Source organism: Nomascus leucogenys, chromosome 6 (genome assembly GCF_006542625.1).
Source record: "Nomascus leucogenys isolate Asia chromosome 6, Asia_NLE_v1, whole genome shotgun sequence".
NCBI classification, from domain to species: domain Eukaryota; kingdom Metazoa; phylum Chordata; class Mammalia; order Primates; family Hylobatidae; genus Nomascus; species Nomascus leucogenys.
Genome location: NC_044386.1, coordinates 38,340,902 through 38,359,763, shown reverse-complemented (window position 1 = coordinate 38,359,763; position 18,862 = coordinate 38,340,902). Strand labels below are relative to the sequence as shown.

Sequence of the window (18,862 nt, the reverse complement as noted above, 5' to 3'; positions counted from 1 at the left end):
TCAAAGCCAGCATGAGAAGTCTGTTCCTCGGGAGGCAATAACATCCCAAAGTCTACTAGGATTTTAGGTTCAAGTGCAAGACTGTCTTTCATAGAAACAGGACGAGAAAGTCACACCAAAGGGCCGAGCAAGCCATGGGCAAAGCAGTTGGAAAAAAAAATGAATAGAAAAGACAAATAAGAAACCAGGGAAAGCTGCAGAATGGCGAGGAAAGGCAGAGACGCCTAGGAAGGATAAGATGGGCGGAGGGAGTTGGGGAGGGAGGGGAGAGCGGAGAGAGCTGAGCACGGACGTCAGGAACAAAAGCTCCAGCGGAGTCTGGCGGAGGCACTAAGGGAGCACGGGGTGTTTTGAATAATTATTAAAATTAGCATGTGTCTGCGCCATCCTGTGGGTGTGGCGCAGAGAGGAGTGTAAACTCTAGCGGGGCTGGAGCAAACATTGGATTAGCGGCAGCAGCCTGCCAACCTGCCCGAGGAGTGCTGGGACCAGCGCGCTGCACGCCGACTGGCACGATGGCCTCGTCTCAGGGGAAAAACGAGCTGAAATTAGCCGACTGGATGGCAACTCTGCCGGAGAGCATGCACAGCATCCCCCTCACCAATTTAGCCATTCCAGGTAGGCGCGCAGGGGCCGCCGGCTAGGCGCTGGGCGCCCGCTCCACCTGCCCCGCCCTGCTTTATCTGCCACTAAGTGGTAACTTGCCACGATGCCCGCGGGAGGGAAACTCGTCTTCCAGGGTGGGTCTCAGGCCAGGCGAGCGCGTGCCTGGTAGCCTTGGGCTTCCTGGCGTTTTCCAAACCCCTAAGGACCGAGGCGCCAGAGTCAAGGTGACTGCTTTTCTCCTGGGCTTTTGAAGCAGGTTGTATGCGGAGGACTGGGGCAGAGGAGAAGCTGGGCTCCAGGATGGTGCCTCGTGACCCCCTCCTATGGTTTCTCCTGCAGATTTGGGGAAGTGGGAGAAATCTCTGGGTCTGTGGGGTGACTGTGTGCGGCGAACGCGGGCTAGCGTCAGGGGCTCGCCTCCGGTGCAAGGACCTGAGTCTATCCCTGGCATGGAATTGGGCGGATTTGATAGATTCTCGGCTACAGTCATTAATATTCGTTCCCAATCTCGTTTAAAAAGACAAAGCGCTTCCCGAAGAGTGATGAAAGTTCAGGGACCAGAGGCGGCGTGATAGCTGCCCTTGAAAAGGAGCCCAAGGGGGCGACAGGCAGACGGCACTGTTTCGTACCGGTTTGGACCCCGGGGGGCCGGGCCAAGTGGCCGCTGTCTCGATTCTGGTACAAGTGCGTGTTGGCAACACACTTCGCCCAGGTCAGAAAAGCAAACCCTTGCGGACTGTGTGTTTGCTGCTCGGGACAGAAGCTGGGCAGGGGAACCTGCGTGACCGGCAGCGGAGGGGTGGGATTAATAGGCAAATAGTAGGGAAAAGGTGACTGAGAATGTGTCCAGACAGCCTAGAAGGAAAGAAGCGTGGACAAAGCAAGGAAGAGACCTGAGGGATCAAGAAGCTTCAGCTTGATGTGTGCGACTTGGACCAGAGACTGGGCAGGTTTCTAGGGTGGGAGCGCCTAACAACCCCTAGATCAGGTATCCAGGAGTGAGGGTCGTTTCAGGACAGTTTACAACAATGACAGCTGGGACACGGCCGGCCATACTTTATTGCCAATTTGGCTATGCAGTTGGGCTGGGGGAGCACACACTTGATCTTTTCAGAGCTGGGATGGAGGGCAAATTACTCATGAACAGTCCACTTCTGGCCCTGAGCTGAGCTGGGCTATTAAATTCAACGTTCTGGTCTACCTCCTCTTGATCTGCCCCATCCAGCGCCCCCCTCAGCTATTGGAGGAAAACGTAATAAAGAACAAAACACAACAAAAACAAAAACAAAAGAAGGGTTATTTTGAAAATCACTAGATGCTCCAACCAACAGTGCTGCCATTGATCAGTCCTTCAAATCAATGGTTGTTAGACAAGTGGATGTTTGGCAGCAATGGCAGGCACAGGCTGCGCTACAAGTGCTATCCACAGAAGGGGCTGTCTCCTTTTGTCCTTCTTCAACAGATAGCTTCCTATGGGCCGGGAATCTCCAAGAAAAAGAACCAACCCCAGCTTCTCCATGCAGCACTTACTCTGCTACCTAAGCGAGCCTGGGGATTGCTCTTTTCAAGGAGACAGTAGAAAGCACAACTTTGGCATAACTCCGTTCCCACTTCCACAGGCATTCCCATTCCTTTCCTTCCTTCATTTTTATTTGGATTTTAGACAGCTTCTTTCATATGCTTTCCCCTGAATGTTTTTATATGCATAGAAGGTAAGAAGGGCAATCACTGTGATGCAAACCTTCTGGCAGGTGACTCTCTAGAGATCCAGGATTCAAAGCCTAAGTTTGCTTATCTAGTTCTGAGATGGTATGATACCTTTTTGAGTCTACCTTACATTTCTGTAATATTTCACTTTTCAAAGCCCTGTTATGTACACCAGCTCACAAAATCCTTCTAAAACCCCATGAAGCAGGCAGTGCTGGCACTATTACCTCCATGTCACAGGTGGAAAAACTGAAGCTAAGTGAAGACAAATGACTTACTATCTATCCCTATCAGTTCAGGGATCTGACCCCTTAATTGGACCTTTGGGAAGACACCCTATGAATTTTGGAGGGAAAGGCTTTGTGATTTGTATCTGGATGATTCAGCAGCAACTGTAACTAACCAGGGTTAAGAAACAAGGAACTAAGCATTAGTGGGAACACAGTAATTTTCCTTTCTTCCCCTGGGACAAAATAAAAACCTGAGGTGAGAGACTTTGGTATCTGGGTGATCATAGAGTACATCATCATAAAGATGATGGCATTGGGCTTCCATGGGAATTTATATTGTTTTCCCAACTCCTGTTGGTATTATACTCAAATGGATCTCCTGTAAAGCTTCCCCTTCTCACTCTAATACTTGTGAGAAAAAATAGACGCAACATATTTCATCAAATCTATACTTCTGAATACTCCCATGTTTCTGTAGATTTGTTTGGAAGATCCACACATATAAAAAAAACCAGATTTAAAGACAGGTTTGGCACCTTTTTGCATTACTCAGCACTAAGAATTTTTGGAGGAAAAAAAGATATTCAAACTTTGATAGTCAGAGAAGACTAATTGGAGACTATTAAACACTAATGGAATAATTGCCTTAAAATCATGCTAATAGCTTCCTGGCTGCTACATGTTTACTTGGCCAGTTGCTACAGCTCAAATTAAGTAATTATCTCCACCATTTAAAACCGCTCCTGGTGCACCACACAAGTGTTTCTGTTGAGGGGAACTGCTGCTCACTCATCCTCAAAGCTTCAGGTTTTCTTAGGTAAAGCAGCTGGAAAATAAAGAGCACCTAATTATAGGGCTACCCACCTGGGGCAGCTGACCCAGATTACCCAAAGTTACAGCAAAAAACAATGTGCAACTGTGTGATATTCCCCACCAGAGCACAGTTCCGGTGTCTTTAAAAATTTCTCAAATCTCTGCATTTTGAATGCTTTCAGAGCAATCTCTCAATAGCTGTTTTGCATTTAAATGGCTTCATGATATGATATTGACTGGGCTGAGGAATTAAGTTAGTAATTGGTATTAGTATTTCACTTTCAATTTATTTTTTAAAGAAATGACACAGCCAGAACACATTGACAGTTACTCGAATTTCAACCTTGTTTATCATTTCCTTCTCTCTCTGATGGCACTAAACTTAAGTTTTAATTCATGCATAATTTGTTTAATACTGGCCTTTTGGATTATGAATGATACTGCCCTTCACTATAAGCAGGTGAGAGAGGATAAACAGAGATGAAAGCAGGAAGACAAAGTATAAAATTTAGGTAAAAGTGAGACTGATGAAAATTCAGCTTCTCTGAAGCAGAGTTCTAACTCTGTAATCATGGTGGCTCCAGAACTATTTTAAAGAGATGCATCATGGGAACAAGTAAGGTGCTGGTAATCTGCATGTGTGACAGAGAGTCATTCTGTCCAAAATCTAAAAGATTGGGAAGGGTTTAGCCCATGTGAGGGGTCTGCTTTGCATTCTCTAATATGTGATAAAAATCTCGTTCATATAGTGTAGCAAACTGACCATGAAATAATAAAATATTGGCCAAAATGTTGTGGGACTGGAAACTCAGAAAGAATCTATGTTTTCTTCAACAGGGAATTGTTGATTGTACTTTAGACAAGGAACACAGAAATGCTTTGTAAATCAATAATTTGTGCCTGCGAATTTTGTTCATTTCCTTTAGAAAATGCAAACACCAATGAAAAACAACAGGTTCACCAAGGGAAGCTAAGTGTTTAAACAGCTCTGAGTCTCTGTTCTTGTGTCTGACTTACTAGTTTTTAATTTCTTCCCCTAACAGTGATCCCTTTTTGTTGCTGCCTGTGTTCCTGGAGCCAACCATCTTCCTCCTCTTTATAATTTTCTATTTCTATTTTTCTTGGAAGGAGTCAATCTCTAGGATGTATCTGGGACTGGGTCTAATTGTGCAAACTTCTAAAGAACAAAACAAGAGCAGTTCCCACCTCCCACCCCATTTATTAGTGGATAGTGATAGAGAAGTGAATCTTTCAAGACAGTAAAAAAGCAACAACATTGTTTAGGATGAATATCTCTCTTGTTCTGCCTCTCTAATTCCCAGTTTTGTTTTTGGTTTTGCGAACAAGGAAAAATCGAACAGTATCTGAAACATAATTTGTTCTACTAGGACTTTTCTTGATGAATCGAATCCTCGACTATTGTTAATCAATGTAAAGTGTTATATATGCTATTTTACCATTCACAAATTGTCTTCCTATGCACACATGTGCTTTTCCCACATTCTAACAATAATCTTCTAAGGCCTTGGGACTCAGAGTTAGTTCAGGGACCAACAGCATCAGCATACACGTGGGCTTGGTAGAAATGCTGCATCTCAGACTCCGCACATCACACATCAGATCTATTTAATTACAATCTACATTTTAACAAAATCCCTAGATGATTTATATACACATTTAAAGTTTGAGAACACTGCTTTAGTGTATCTCTAAAGAGGGCTTTTATGTAAATGTCAGAGCCAAATTTAAATATACATTTTTTACTAGGCCCTTTCTATTGCACCCTGCAGTCTACACATGTTTCCAATTTTATAATCAGGCTTAAAGCCAGAACACCATATTTGACTCAAAGCTAATTGCCCAAGTTAGGAACATTTCTGATAGTTGACATTACAGGTCATCATGTACCTTGAGCAATAAATGTGATTTAATTGCTACTTAACTGTTCACATTAGGTCACCGTGATAAATATAAAACCTTTCCCCTCATTTCCTTAAAGTCCTGCTGCTTCTTATTGGCCATCGATAGCACTTAAAATCAGCTCATCTGGTAATGCTAGTGATCTCTAATGCCAATTTAGGAAACATCTCTATATTGGTTCTTTGTCCATTTGGAGTCATTATTTGTTGTGCACAGGACCAGCTCCTTCTGTTATAAGTTGCAGGTTGATTCATTTTATTTATAAGCTAGAACTTTGCAATATTGTTATCGAGTAAAAGTGACATCATGAAATAATGCAAAATGTAGCATCGGAAAGCCATCAAAAGCATCAACATCAAAGGTAAAGAGTAAATTGGTTTTCAATAGAAAATGACCTATCTTGTTTGTATTTGCAAGTCACATCTCATTTATTTGAAGCATAGCTTACATAGAATACAAGCATATATAAGTTTATAATCCACTAGATTGAATGTCAGTTGTTTGATACTATAATTGTTCTAAAATAGTTAAACTTCACGCACACACACATGCACACACACGCACACACGCAAACACACAGCCCTCCAATTGCTTAAATGGATATCACAATGTTCATACATTAAGGCCCATAAGCTTTACTCGTATAAAAATTTATTATACCCTTACTTGGAGTTTATTTACTCATACTTAATTCCAACTCCACCCAATGAGAATAGAAAGAGCAAATTATAAAGAAGATGAAAACTGTTGAGTGCCATAAATCAGTAATGACAATAAGGAATATTTATGAGGGAAGACTAACAAATGGAGATACCCCGACACAAAACATAGCGTTCTCTACACTTTACCAGTCCAAAAGTAAAATCAGAGTCACAGCAACTTTCAGTTGTTCAACTCCGCCCAAATACCTCCCTTAATGAACTTCCAAATAGTTCTAAAAATCTGGATGGATTCTTAAGTATGATCTATAAGCCAGTCATTTGGGCTGGATTGATAAACTAGTCCTCTGGGCTACAACATGGTATCTGCCATTTTCCTTCTTTCCTGTTTTGGGAAAGCTTTGGAGAGTTGTCACCTTTGCTCCTTTGACATATAGAGAAACTGTGCTTCCATAGTTGTATGCCCAAAATATCACTATCATTACTAATAGCTCCTCCAGAGCTTATTCTGTGTCTGCAGAGGCCCGACATTGAGCATGTTAATGTTTAACAAGAGTCAAAGGCTCCCAGAGCTTGGTCTCCCACTGTGGAAGCTGCTGATGCCAACATCTCCTATTGCTGACTCTGCCGTCACTGCTGAAGCCCTGAGTGCTGGCACTGCCAAAACCAGGCAGCTTTTTGCCTGGGTTATATTGATTATTTTGTTGTTGCTCCATTGCCTGGAGACTAAGGTGTGATTTTATGTGGCTGGGCAGAGGAAAATATGTGGGACAAATTTTATTCTATACTCTGCATTATGCTCAATGTTAGCTCACTCTCTGCATCTGCACATATGTGTTTGTATTGACTTCCTCTTAAGAAAACTTCTTTTTCAGGAAGCTTCTTGATTTTTCCTATAAGTAAACTTCCCACGGGTGCAACGTAATCATTCCTTTAGACAAGTCTAGAGTGGGGACACAGCTAGGGTCTGTATTTTTCCCACTGAGCAGGCTGGTGTAATGTAAACAGAGCCAATTAATCCCACATCCCTAAAGTAATCCCTAAGGGCTCCATTGTATGAAAGCACATTAGTAGCTAATTGATGTGCTCTGACCCATCAAGAAAAGGTTAAATCACTCACTCACACACACACACACACACAAGTGCACACACACACATTTTAATTCCTGTTGCTTAAAGGTGAAAGCTCTGTTTTCTGGAAAATTTAACTATTACCACCAGTGAGGATGCCTCTTGCCCAAAAATATTAGTTTTTGGAAACCAGAGAACACGCCACCATGATGAGCACTCAAGGAAGTCCTAGACATAGTCATTGAAATTAATGTCCTCAAGAAGTTTATAGACTCCTCTCATGTCTTCTGGTTTGGATAGGGTTCAAATCGATCTTAGAAGAGTGGGGACAAAAAAAATTGTCTATATCATATATTCCAGAAGGAAGGGAAAAGTGAGCGAAAAATTTAATCCATGGTTCAGGTGGAATTTTGCTGCCAGAAGCTTTTTACAGTACCATATGTTTTTATTATGCTCTATTAAGACAGGAAGATAGGTCAGTAAGAGAGGGGCAGGAGGAGATGGTTAAATATTCTTGAGAAGCAGCCAGGATTAGTCACCTCCGGAGGTCAGGTACTGAAACAGATGGCCCACGGATTTGTTAGATGCGCTCTTGTTATGTTCCTATATTTCATTACAGATCCTGGAAGTGGACAGCTCTTACAACACTCTGTCTTAAATGCGAGCTAATGTTATGTTTTACATAGAAGAATTATTTCTGTGAGTTAATTTTTATGAAGCAGTCACATTTATCCATAATTATCATTATAAAAGAAAATTTGGTTCCTTCACTCACTTGAAAAATTTTTATTTCATGAGGCAAAGTGGATTATGATAAATGGTCATCTTAATTTCCTGCTATGCTTTCCTGGAACCCCCCTATGGCTTGTTAGGTAGTGGAGAGAAAGATGCACTTGTAGTCCTAGTGGGCAAATAGGACTTATCTTCAATGCATGTCGCAGGCCATACACCCATGCTGCCATTTAGAGGAGGAAGAAGAGTAGGAGGAAGATAACCATAGCTGCCTTAGAGGGAAGTTAGCCCTAAACACACACCTATGTTACCTGTCCTGGCCCTTTCTCAAGAAAAGAAAGGTTGTCAGGGGATGTAAAGCTCCTGCCATGAATGCTGCTAGAGAAGAAGGCTGCAGAATGTGAAGTTTTGTTTAATCTTCATAACCCTTTCATGTCCTCATTTCTCTGCTGATAAAGCCAAATTTCTTGGTCCAGCATGAGATTCACACCTTTGGAGATGATCTTAATGCTCTTGTCTCACTTTTTCTGTTCTACTTACCTGGAAAACCCCAGTTCAGTTAAACTCAACTTTCTAACTATTCAGATCCCAGAAAACTTCAGTGGATGAACATTGTTGGAGAGAAATTATGCGGCTTGGATGACTGGACTCACTAGAAATTTCTGACCATAAATTTTAAATGGGTATTCAATATAGGCAGAGAAACTTACTACACTTCCTTAGTAAATTCATTTCTTGTTCTCTAAGATGAGAATTTTATACCTCTTCTTGATTCTCAAATCAACACCTTCTTCCTACTTCATTTGTACTGATTACATCACATCTTATTTTATATTAAACAAAGGGCTCCATTGTGTTAAAGCACATTAACAGTTAATTGATGTGCTCTGACCCATCAAGAAAAGGTTAAATCACACACCGCACACATACACTTACACACAGACACATAATTTTATCCTGTTACTCTTTCCCACCTCATTTAAACTGATTACTTCACCTCTGATTTTATATTTAAGAACTTGATGCAAACAGACAAGATCTTCCTCAGTTTCCCACCATTGAACCCACAATGCATCTGTTTCTATATACTTCCTTTAAATAAGAGGAAGACCTAGACCTGCTCATACCAAGCTAAGTTTTTCCACTTGTGTTCTGGATCCCATCCACTCAAACTGTTCAAAGCTTACTTTTGAATTTATCCACTCTCTCTTTCCTGTGTCATCATTTTTCTCTACCTCTATGGGATCATTCCAGTCAGCACACAAATATATGTAATAATGCCCCTTGTAAAAAAAAAAATCTGTTACCACACCCGCCCCTCAATCAGTAAACTATTTCTCTTATTCTTGTAAAAATATCTTCTCTACCTTCAGGTTGTTACATCTCTTTCTCTTCCTAGTCCATACTAATCTCATTTCTCCATCACTTCACTAAAATCGTTCTTATCAAGGTAGCCAATGGTCTGTATTTTGCCAAAGGTAATGGTTAATTCTGTATCATCTTATTTGAAATTTCAGCAACATTGATGCAATTCACCACACCTCTCTTCGTGAAACATGTTCTTCCTTTGGCTTCTTAGCACACCTTATTTTTTTTATTGTGGTAAAAACCATAACATCCATAACATGAAATTTACTATCTTAAAATTTTAAGTATACAATACAGTGCTGCTACCTGTAAGTACAATATTGTACAGCAGACCTCTAGAACTTTTTCATCTTGCATGACTAAAACTTGATACCTGTTGAATAGAAACTTCCCTTTTCCCCCTCTTTCCCAGTCTCTGGAAACCAGCATTCTACTCTCTGCTTCAATGAGTTTGACTATTAGATACCTCATCTAAGTGGAATCATGCAGTATTTGTCCTTTTGTGACTGGTTTATTTCAGTTTGCATAATGTCTTCAAGGTTTACCCATGTGGTAGCATACGACAGGATTTTCTTCTTTTTATGACTGAATAATAGTACATTTGTATGTATATGCCATGTTTATTAATCCATTCATCCGTTGAGATACATTTTGATTGTGAAGGATGCTGAAGCTTATTGCAATGAGAATAGAGATCTCGATTCAAGATCTCAATTTCAATTCTTTTGGATAAATACCCCAAAGTGGGACTGCTGGATCATGTGGTAGTTCTATCTTTAAAATTTTGAGGTCATTCCATTCTGTTCTCCATAGAGGCTGCACAATTTTACATTTCCACCAACAGTGTACAAGAATTGCAATTTCAATACATCCCTGCTAACACTTATTATTTTATATATTTTTGATAGTAGCCATCCTAACAGGTATTAGGTGATATCTCACTATGGTTTTGATTTTCATTTCCCCAGTGACTAGTGATTTTGAGCACTCTTTCATACCTCTTAACTATTTCATGTCTTCTTTAGAGAAATGTCTATACTTGTTCTTTGTATAGTTTTAATAAGGTTATTTAGTTTTCGCTATTGAGTTGTAGGAATTCCTTATATATTTTTGGAAATTAACCCCTTATCATATATATGGTTTGCAAGTATTTTCTCCTGTTTCATTCTGTTGATTATTTCTTTTCCTGCAGAGAGGCTTTTTAGTTAGATGTAGTTCCACTTGTTTATTTTTGCTTTTGGTGCCTGTGGCTTTGATTTCATATCCAAAAACTCATTGCCAAACCCAACTTCATAAAGCTTCCCCCCTACGTTTTCTTCCAGGAGTTTTACAGTTTCAGGTCTTACATTTAAGTTGTGTGTTTGTGTGTGTGTGCATATAATATATACGTTTATGGGATAAATGTGCATAGATTGCATAATAGTCAAGTCAGGCTTTTAAGATATCTGTCACCCAAATAACATACATTGTACCCATTAAGTAATTTCTCATTATCTCTCCCCTTTTATCCCCTCACCCTTCTGAGTATCCATTGTCTATTATTCCACTCGCTACATTCGTATGTACATGTATTTTAGCATCCACTTATGAGTGAGAACATGCAATATTTGTCTTTCTGTGTCTGGCTTGTTTCACTTACGATAATGTGACCTCTACTTCCATTCATGTTGCTGCAAAAGAAGTGACCTTATTATTTTTTATGGCTGAATATTATAGTATTCTATTGTGTATACATGCCACATTTTCTTTATCCAATCATCTATGGTTAGGCACTTAGTTTGATTCCATATCTTTGCTATTATGAATAGTGCAGAGATAAACATATGAGTGCAGGTGTTTTTTTGATGTATTGAATTCTTTTCATTTTGGGTAGATGACCAGTATGGGATTGCTGGATCAAATGGAACTTCTATTTTTAGTTCTTTGAGAAATAGCCATACTATTTCCCATAGAGGCTGTACTAATTTACATATATATGTCGTAAGATAAGGATCCAAAATCATTATTTGTCATGTGGATATCTAGTTTCCCAACATCTTTGTTAAAGAGACTGTCCTTTCCCCATTGTGTATTCTTGGTATCCTGTCAAAGATAAGTTAATGGTATATGTGAGGTTTTATTTCTGGTCTCTATTCTGTTTTACTGGTCTATATGTTGGTCTTTATGCCACAACTATACTGTTTTGATTACTGTACCTTGTAGTATGTTTTCAAATCAGAAGGTGTGAGGCCTCCAGCTTTGTTTTTCTTTCTCAAAATTATGAGGGTTTTTGTAGTCCTATGTGGTTCCATATAAATTTAGGATTATTTTTTCTCTTTCTGTGAAAGGCCAGGAGCTTTTGATAAAGATTGCATTGAATCTATAGATTCCTTTGGGGAGTGGTAACATTTGAGCAATATTAAATCTTCCAGTCCATGAACATATGATGACTTTCCATTTGTTTGCATCTTCTTTAATTTCTTTCTGCAATGTTTTGCAATTTTCAGTGAAGTCTTTTGTTTCCTTTGTTAAGTTTATTCCAAAGTATTTTGTTCTTTGTGATAATATTGTAAGTGGGATTGTTTTCTTAATTTTCTTTTCAGACTGCTCATTTTTAGTGTACAAAAACACAACTGATTTTTTAATGTTGATTTTGTATTCTGCAACGTACTAGATTCGCTTATTAATTCTAACAAATTTATTTATTTATTGGAATCTAATTTTTTTACATATAAAATGTTATCTACAGAGATAATTTTGCTTCTTCCTTTTCTATTTAGATACCTTTTCTTTCTTTTTTCTTTATTTAACCTAACTGCTCTCACTAGGGTGTATAGTATTATGTTAAATACAAGCAGTAAGAATGGCTATCCTTGCCTTCTTCCTGGTCTTAGAGGGAAAGCCTTAAACTTTCACTATTGAGTATGACTATGGGCTTGTCATGTGTGGTTTTTATTGTGCCAAGGTATATTTCTTTTATGTCTAATTTGTTGAGGTTTTTATCATGAAAAGATGTTGAATTTTATCAAATGCTTCTCTTGCATCTGTTGATATGATCATGTTATTTTTATCCTTCATTCTGTTAACATGGTATATCACATTAATTGATTTTTATATGTTGAATCATCTTTGCCTCCAATGGATAAATCCCACTTAATCATGGTGTATGATTCTTCTAATGTGCTGTTGAACTCGGTTTGCTAGTATTTTATTGAGGATTTATTATTCATTTATGCTTATTAGGGATATTGGTCTATAGTGTTTTCTTCTTGTAGAATCTTTGTCTACCTTTGGTATCAGTGTAATGCTGATCTCCTAGAATGAATTTAGAAGTGTACACTCCTCTTCAGTTTTTTTGGAAGAGTGTGAGAAGAATTGGCATTAATTCTAATAGAATTCACCTTTAAACCATCTGGTTCTGGGCTTTTCTTTGTTGAGAGATTTTAGCAACTGAATCAATCTCCTTACTATTATAGGGTTGTTCACATTTTCTATTTCCTCATGATTCAGTCTCAACAGGTTGTATGTTTCTAAGAATTTATTCATCTCCTCTGATTTATCCCTTTTTTTTGGTATATAATTGTTTATAGTAGCATCTTATAATCCTTTATGTGGAATTAGTTGTAATGTCTTCTCTTTCAATTTTGATTTTGTTTATTTGAGTCTTCTCTTTCTTTCTTTAGCTAAATGTCACTTATGTTTATCTTTTCAAAAAATTCCTAGTGTTGATTTTTTCTATTGCCGTTTCTATTCTCTATTTTATTTATTTCTGCTCTAATCTTTATGATTTCCTTAATTCTACTAACTTTTGGCTTAGATTGATATTCTTTTTCTAATTCCTTGAGGTATAGAATTAGGTTAAGGTTTTTATCTTTTTTAATATAGGCATTTATTACTGTAAATCTCTCGGTACTGCTTTTGCTGCATTTCATACATTTTGGAATGTTGTGTTTTCATCTCATCTTTTTTGTCTCAAGATAATTTTTTAAAACTCCCTTTTGGTTTCTTGTTTGACCAATTGGTTGTTAAAGGATGCATTGTTTAATTTCCACACATTTGTGAATTTTCCAGCTTTCCTTCTGATATTGATTTCTAGTTGTGGTTGAAGAAGATACTTGAAGAAGATACTTGGTATAATTTCAGTACTCTCAAATTTGTTAAGATTTGTTTTGGGGCCTATCGTGTGATCAACCTTGGAGAACATTCCATGTGTGCTTGAGAAGAATGTGTATTCTGCTGTTGTTAAATGAAATGTTCTGTATATGTTTGTTAGGTTCATTTTGTCTAAACTGTAGTTGAAGTCCAATTCCTTCATGATTTTCTGTCGGGATGATTAATCCAGTATTAAATGAGGGATATTAAATTTTTTCCTATTATTGTATGTTGTCTATCTCTTCCTTCATTTCTGTCACTGCTTTATATATTTGGGTGTTCTGATATTGGGTGTGCATATATTTATAATTGCTTTATCTTCCTGGTTGACTTGACTCATCCAATTATATCATCATATAATGCCCTTCTTTGTCTCTTGCAGCAATATTTGACTTAAAATCTATTTTGTCTGACATAAATATGGCCACTCCATTCTCTTTTGGTTACCATTTGCCTGGAATATATTTTCCTATTCACTTTCAGCCTATGTATGTTCTCAAGTCTAAAGCAAGTCTTGTAGACAGCACATAGGTCTTATGAATTGTTGTTCTTGCTTTTTAATTACATTTTTTAAAAATTGTACAGGAAAAAGACTTACTATTGCTGTCTTGCTAGTTATGTTTTTCTTATTGTCTTGTAACTTTTTCATACCTTTTTTTCACCATTGTTATCTTTATTTGGGTTTATTGATTTTTTCGTAGTAATACTCTTTGATTATTTTTCTTCTTTTCTTGTATCTTCTGTAGATTTTTTCTTTGTGGCTACCATTAGTTTTACATGAAATATCTTATAACACATTATTTAAATTAAAAAATAACTTAAATCACATACGAAAACCCCTACTTCTCCCTCCACATACTTTATGTTACCAATGTCATAAGTTATATTTTTCACATTTTCTATCCATTAATTTTTTTTAGCTATAAGTTATTTTTAACATTCTTGTCTTTTAACTCTTATACCTGAATTGAAAATGATTTACATATCATTATAGTATTATGGTATTCTGTATTTATCTCTATATTTATCTTTACCATTAAGTTACATAGTTTCCTATGCTTTTACATTATTATTTAACATGTTTTCATTTCAGCTTAATGGAATCCCTTTAGCATTTCTTGTAAGGTAGGTCTAACGGTGATAAACTTTCTAGGCTTTTTTTTTTTTTTTGGTCTGGGAAAAGCTTTACCTTTCCTTTATGTTTAAAAGACAGTTTTGTCAGATATTGTGCTCTTGTTTGGTTGTTATTATTCTACTTCCTTCTGTCTCACAAGTTTTCTGGAGAAATCTACTTATAGTCTGGAATTTTCCTTGTATGTGACTAGTCACTTTTCTCTTGTTGTTTTAAAAATGCTTTCTTTGTCTTTGATTTTGGCAATTTTATTATAATTTGTCTTGGTATTGACTTATTTGAGTTCCTCAGATTTGGGCTTCTTGAATCTGAAAGCCTATTTCCTTCCTTATATTTGGGAAGTTTTGGCCATTATTTCTTTAAACAAGCTTTCTTCCCCCTTTGTTTCTCATTTCTCCTCTTTTAAATTTCATAATGTGTGTATTGGTCTGCTTAATTATTTTCCATAAATCCTTAAGGATTTCTTCTCTCTGTTTTATTCTTTTTTCTTTTTGTTCCTCTGACTGGATAATTTCGAATGATCTATCCTCAACTTAGCAATATTTTTCTGCTTGATCAAGTCTGCTGTTGAATATCTCCAGTGGATTTTTTCAGTTCAATTATTACATTCTTCAGCTCTACAATTTCTGTTATTTTAAAATATTTTCTATGTTTGATGAAGTTTTTATTTTTTTATATATTGTTGTCCTGAACTAATGAACATCTTTATGATGGTTATTTTTAATTCTTTGTCAGGTAATTCACATATCTCTGTTTCTTTGAGGTTGGTTTCTAGAAATTTATTTTATTCCTTTGATTTGATTATTTTCCCATTTATTCATATTTCTTGTACATTTGTGTTGGTATTTATGCACTTGAAAAAAATCCATCTCTCATAATCTTTACAAACTGGATTTGTAAAGGGAAAGGCATTCATCAATCAGCCCAACTAGGGATTCTGGAAGACTCTCAAACCTTTTCTGTGATATGTCTTCTCTAGGCCTGTGCGTACAGATTTCTAATTAGAAAGATTTATTAGATTTTTTCAGGAGTTTTTAATCTCTGACTCCCTCTGATGCCTGACTGCTGTACTGTGAGTCCTCTGAAGAAGCAGCACACCACCTGCTATTTTATATTCTCAGAGCTTCTCAGGCATCTAGAATATGCCAGGTCCTATCAGTCCCCAAAGCCAGGATATTCAGAAACTAACCCCTTGGGTATCCCATCAAAAAGCAGGAACATTGGATGCATACTTTACTTTTCCCTTTCCTTCCTGAGGGAAAGGCTGCTGAACTGTGTCGGCTTCTGTCAGCTTACCTCAGGCCCTCTGGAGGGGCAGCAAGTTGCCTAGCAATTTTGTTTTCAGTGACCACCAGACATTTAGAATACTCTGGGTCTCATTAGCTCTCTTTTACAGGTGAGACAAAAGCCAGTCCCTTAGGCAGCCTTCTCCAAAAGTCAGAATGTTGGACATGCAATCTAGTCTCCTCTTTCTCTCCCTAGGGAGAATCTGGGAGCTCAAAGTTTCTTCCCAATTGCATGACTCTGCTGGAAGGAGGGACTGTGGTGAGAGGATGCCAAAAATCTTCCTTCTGGATTTGATGTGGCACATTTCTTGCTCACCTGGAGTGCAGGATGTATCATAGAGGAAATTGATCCATGTATTGTTGAATCAGTGTCTCCATGAGAGAAAGGAGAGTCTGGAGCGTCCTATTCTGCCATCTTGCTGACATTACTCCTAACCACACTTACCTTGTTTTTCTTCCTTCACTACATGCTTCCGTAAGATTATCTTTGTGAGCTGTAGCCTCTTTTATTGCCGTCTAAGGAAATCTTAGATTACCTTGGGCTCAGACCTTGCCTCCTTTTTTCTATTGTTACATTTTTACCTTAGGTGAAAATACCTAATCCAATCACTTGAAAAAACATCAATATGCTAATGACTGCCAAGTTTAAATCATTAGCCCAGACCTCTTTGCTGGACTCTATCCTCATATACCCCACTACCTTCCCACCATATGCATTTGAATTTCCTATAGAAATCTCAAACTTAATATGACCCAAATAGTGCCATTAATATCAACATCCATTGCCAAATGTGTTCCTCCTCAAGCTTTTGCCATCTAAGTACTTTGTATCATTACCTATTAGTTTCCCAAGCCCAAAACCTAGGAGTGATTCTTCATTTTTATTTTTTACTTAAATCCTAAAACCACTCAAGGAATAAATTCTGTGGAATATTTCTCTAAAATATATCTACAATCCTTCCACCTTTCGCTACTACCACTATTACAATCCTAATCTGGCCACTGCCATCTCCCACATGAATATTTCCACTGTTCTTCAAACCAGTTTTCCTGCCCTCTTTTTTGACCCTTAATACAGAGTATCTTTCAGAAGTGTAAGTTAGGTACATAATTTGCTTATATAAAACCCTCCACACCTGCAGTCCCAGCTACTTAGGAGGCTGAGGCAGGATGATTGCTTGAGTCCAGTTCGAGGTTCCAGTGAGCTCTGATCACACCACTGCACTTCAGCCTGGGCATCAGAGCAAGACCCTGTCTTAACACTAAATAAGTAAAAAATAAAACCCTCCATTGTAACTCACTAAACTTACTGGTTCCTGTCTATTTTTCTGACCTCAACTCCTTTCACCTTTTCCTTTCTCACTAATCCTATCCATTCTTTCTGGCACTCATACCCTCCAGGCTTCTTGTCTTAGAAATTTCGTTGGCATCTTCCTCCAGATCATCACTAGGCTTCCTTCTTTTCCTCCTCTAGTCTCCAGTGTGACACCTCCTCAGGAGACATTCCCTGATCATGCTAGCTAATTCAGTCTACTCCATTTTTATCATTTTTCTAACAATTACTTTGTCTTATTCATAGTGCTTATACATTATCCAGTGCTTATGAATAACTACTTTATTTGTTTATATATTTGTATTTCTCAAATGAGTAGAATATAAGCTCTTCAAGGTCAGGACCTTGTCTGGATCTTTCCTGGTGCCCTGGCCTATAGTCAATGTCCAATTAATATTTGTTGCCTATCAAATGATGAAATAAGCATAGAAAGACTCTGCCCTTGCACAGAGGCTTCTGCTCTGTTGATCTAAGAGAAAGAGAACCCAAAAAGAGTAGTCAAGTGAGCTCCTTTTTTTCAAAATCTTTCAAGAAGCCCAAACTGAAACAAGTTAATTCAAGCCAAGGAATGATCTTGTTACATTTCAGTAAAGACTATCCTGGCCTTCAATATTTTTTGAATGAGGCACATGATAATTGAACAAAATAAAATAAGATTTTATTTCAAGGAACAATTTTTAGTCATTATGGCACTACATGTGCAATCACATTTCTTATTTCTATATTTATATACTTAATGATTACTAATCATAATAAAGGCTTTGAAGAAATTTTAGATTGGACCGTGCCTTCAGAAAAAAAATGTATGCTATTTTTAACACTGCTTTGGTTTTTAAATTCGCATTCTAATTATCTGTAAGTTGGTAATTCAAGTAGGATCAGGTGTTATATCTGTAAAACAGCTGGGGGATTCATGCCATGGTCAGTCTTGGTTTAAACTGTGGCTCTGCTACTTACAAATTAGCTCCAGGGGAATCACTAAATACCCTCTGAGGTGCTATTTTCTCAGCTCTAAAATTGAGATGAGTATGGCATTAACCTCATATTCTTTGTTGTCAAAATTCAACAGGATAATAAACATAGTATGTGTATCACACAGTTAGTAGTCAATAAACGTAGATCTTTCGACCATTACATCATGTCTAATTAACCTCATTTACTTTGCTAACAGGGTCTCTGGCAGGGACTGTCTGTTTCTCTGCCTCTCTAAGCTCCTTTGTTTCTTGTCTCACCTCAGTTGAAGATTCTAAAATTTTCTGTCTTTCCATTTGAGGCTCAGCTCTGCTTAGCCTCCAGAAGCAGTCCAACCATCGACTGTGAAGACAGAGAGTAAAGAAAGCTATTTTAATAGTTAACTTATTGTGTCTAGCACTCAACTTCTCTGATGCAGCTGGACATAGAAAAATGGACTGTTGTGGGAGGGGCCGACATGAGGTACCCAGAGAGAGCGATAGAATCTTCCCATTGGTGGAGATGTTAGCCAGACAGATATAGTGACAAGTGATTGGGAGAATATCCTTATCCAGGGAGGACAATGACCACCAAGAGTTTTGATCCAGCAGAGGAAACAGAGTCTAATATATGTTGACAGAGATGATAGGAAATCTAAAAGCAGATTTCCCAGAAACACAGGGAAGATTCAGCCAGATTGGACTTCATTGTGTGATATTTACTGGCCCAAGTCTAAGCTTTGGACAAGCTTGTATCACCAGACTTTTCTCTCTAAGCTTAAGTTCTTCAGCCCTGGACTGTCCTCATATCCTAGAATGAGAAGGGTTCCATGGAATTCTTCCTGCCCAGGCTCCTGATGCCTCATACTAACTGAGCTATCTCTCACTGTGGAGAAAAATTCCAGTTGTTACAAGGCTGATTGT

At 38.0% G+C, this 18,862-nt stretch overlaps 1 protein-coding gene across 1 annotated transcript in view; it reads left to right on the top strand.

Moving 5' to 3' along the window:
* The first annotated feature begins 293 nt into the window (after positions 1-293).
* Positions 294-18,862, top strand: part of PLCXD3 (phosphatidylinositol specific phospholipase C X domain containing 3) — a 191,620-nt gene continuing 173,051 nt past the window's right edge. Inside the window, exon 1 of the mRNA XM_003274388.3 lies at positions 294-618. Coding sequence (XP_003274436.1) covers positions 516-618 — 103 coding nt within the window. The 5' untranslated portion in view covers positions 294-515. The remainder of the gene's footprint in view (positions 619-18,862) is intronic.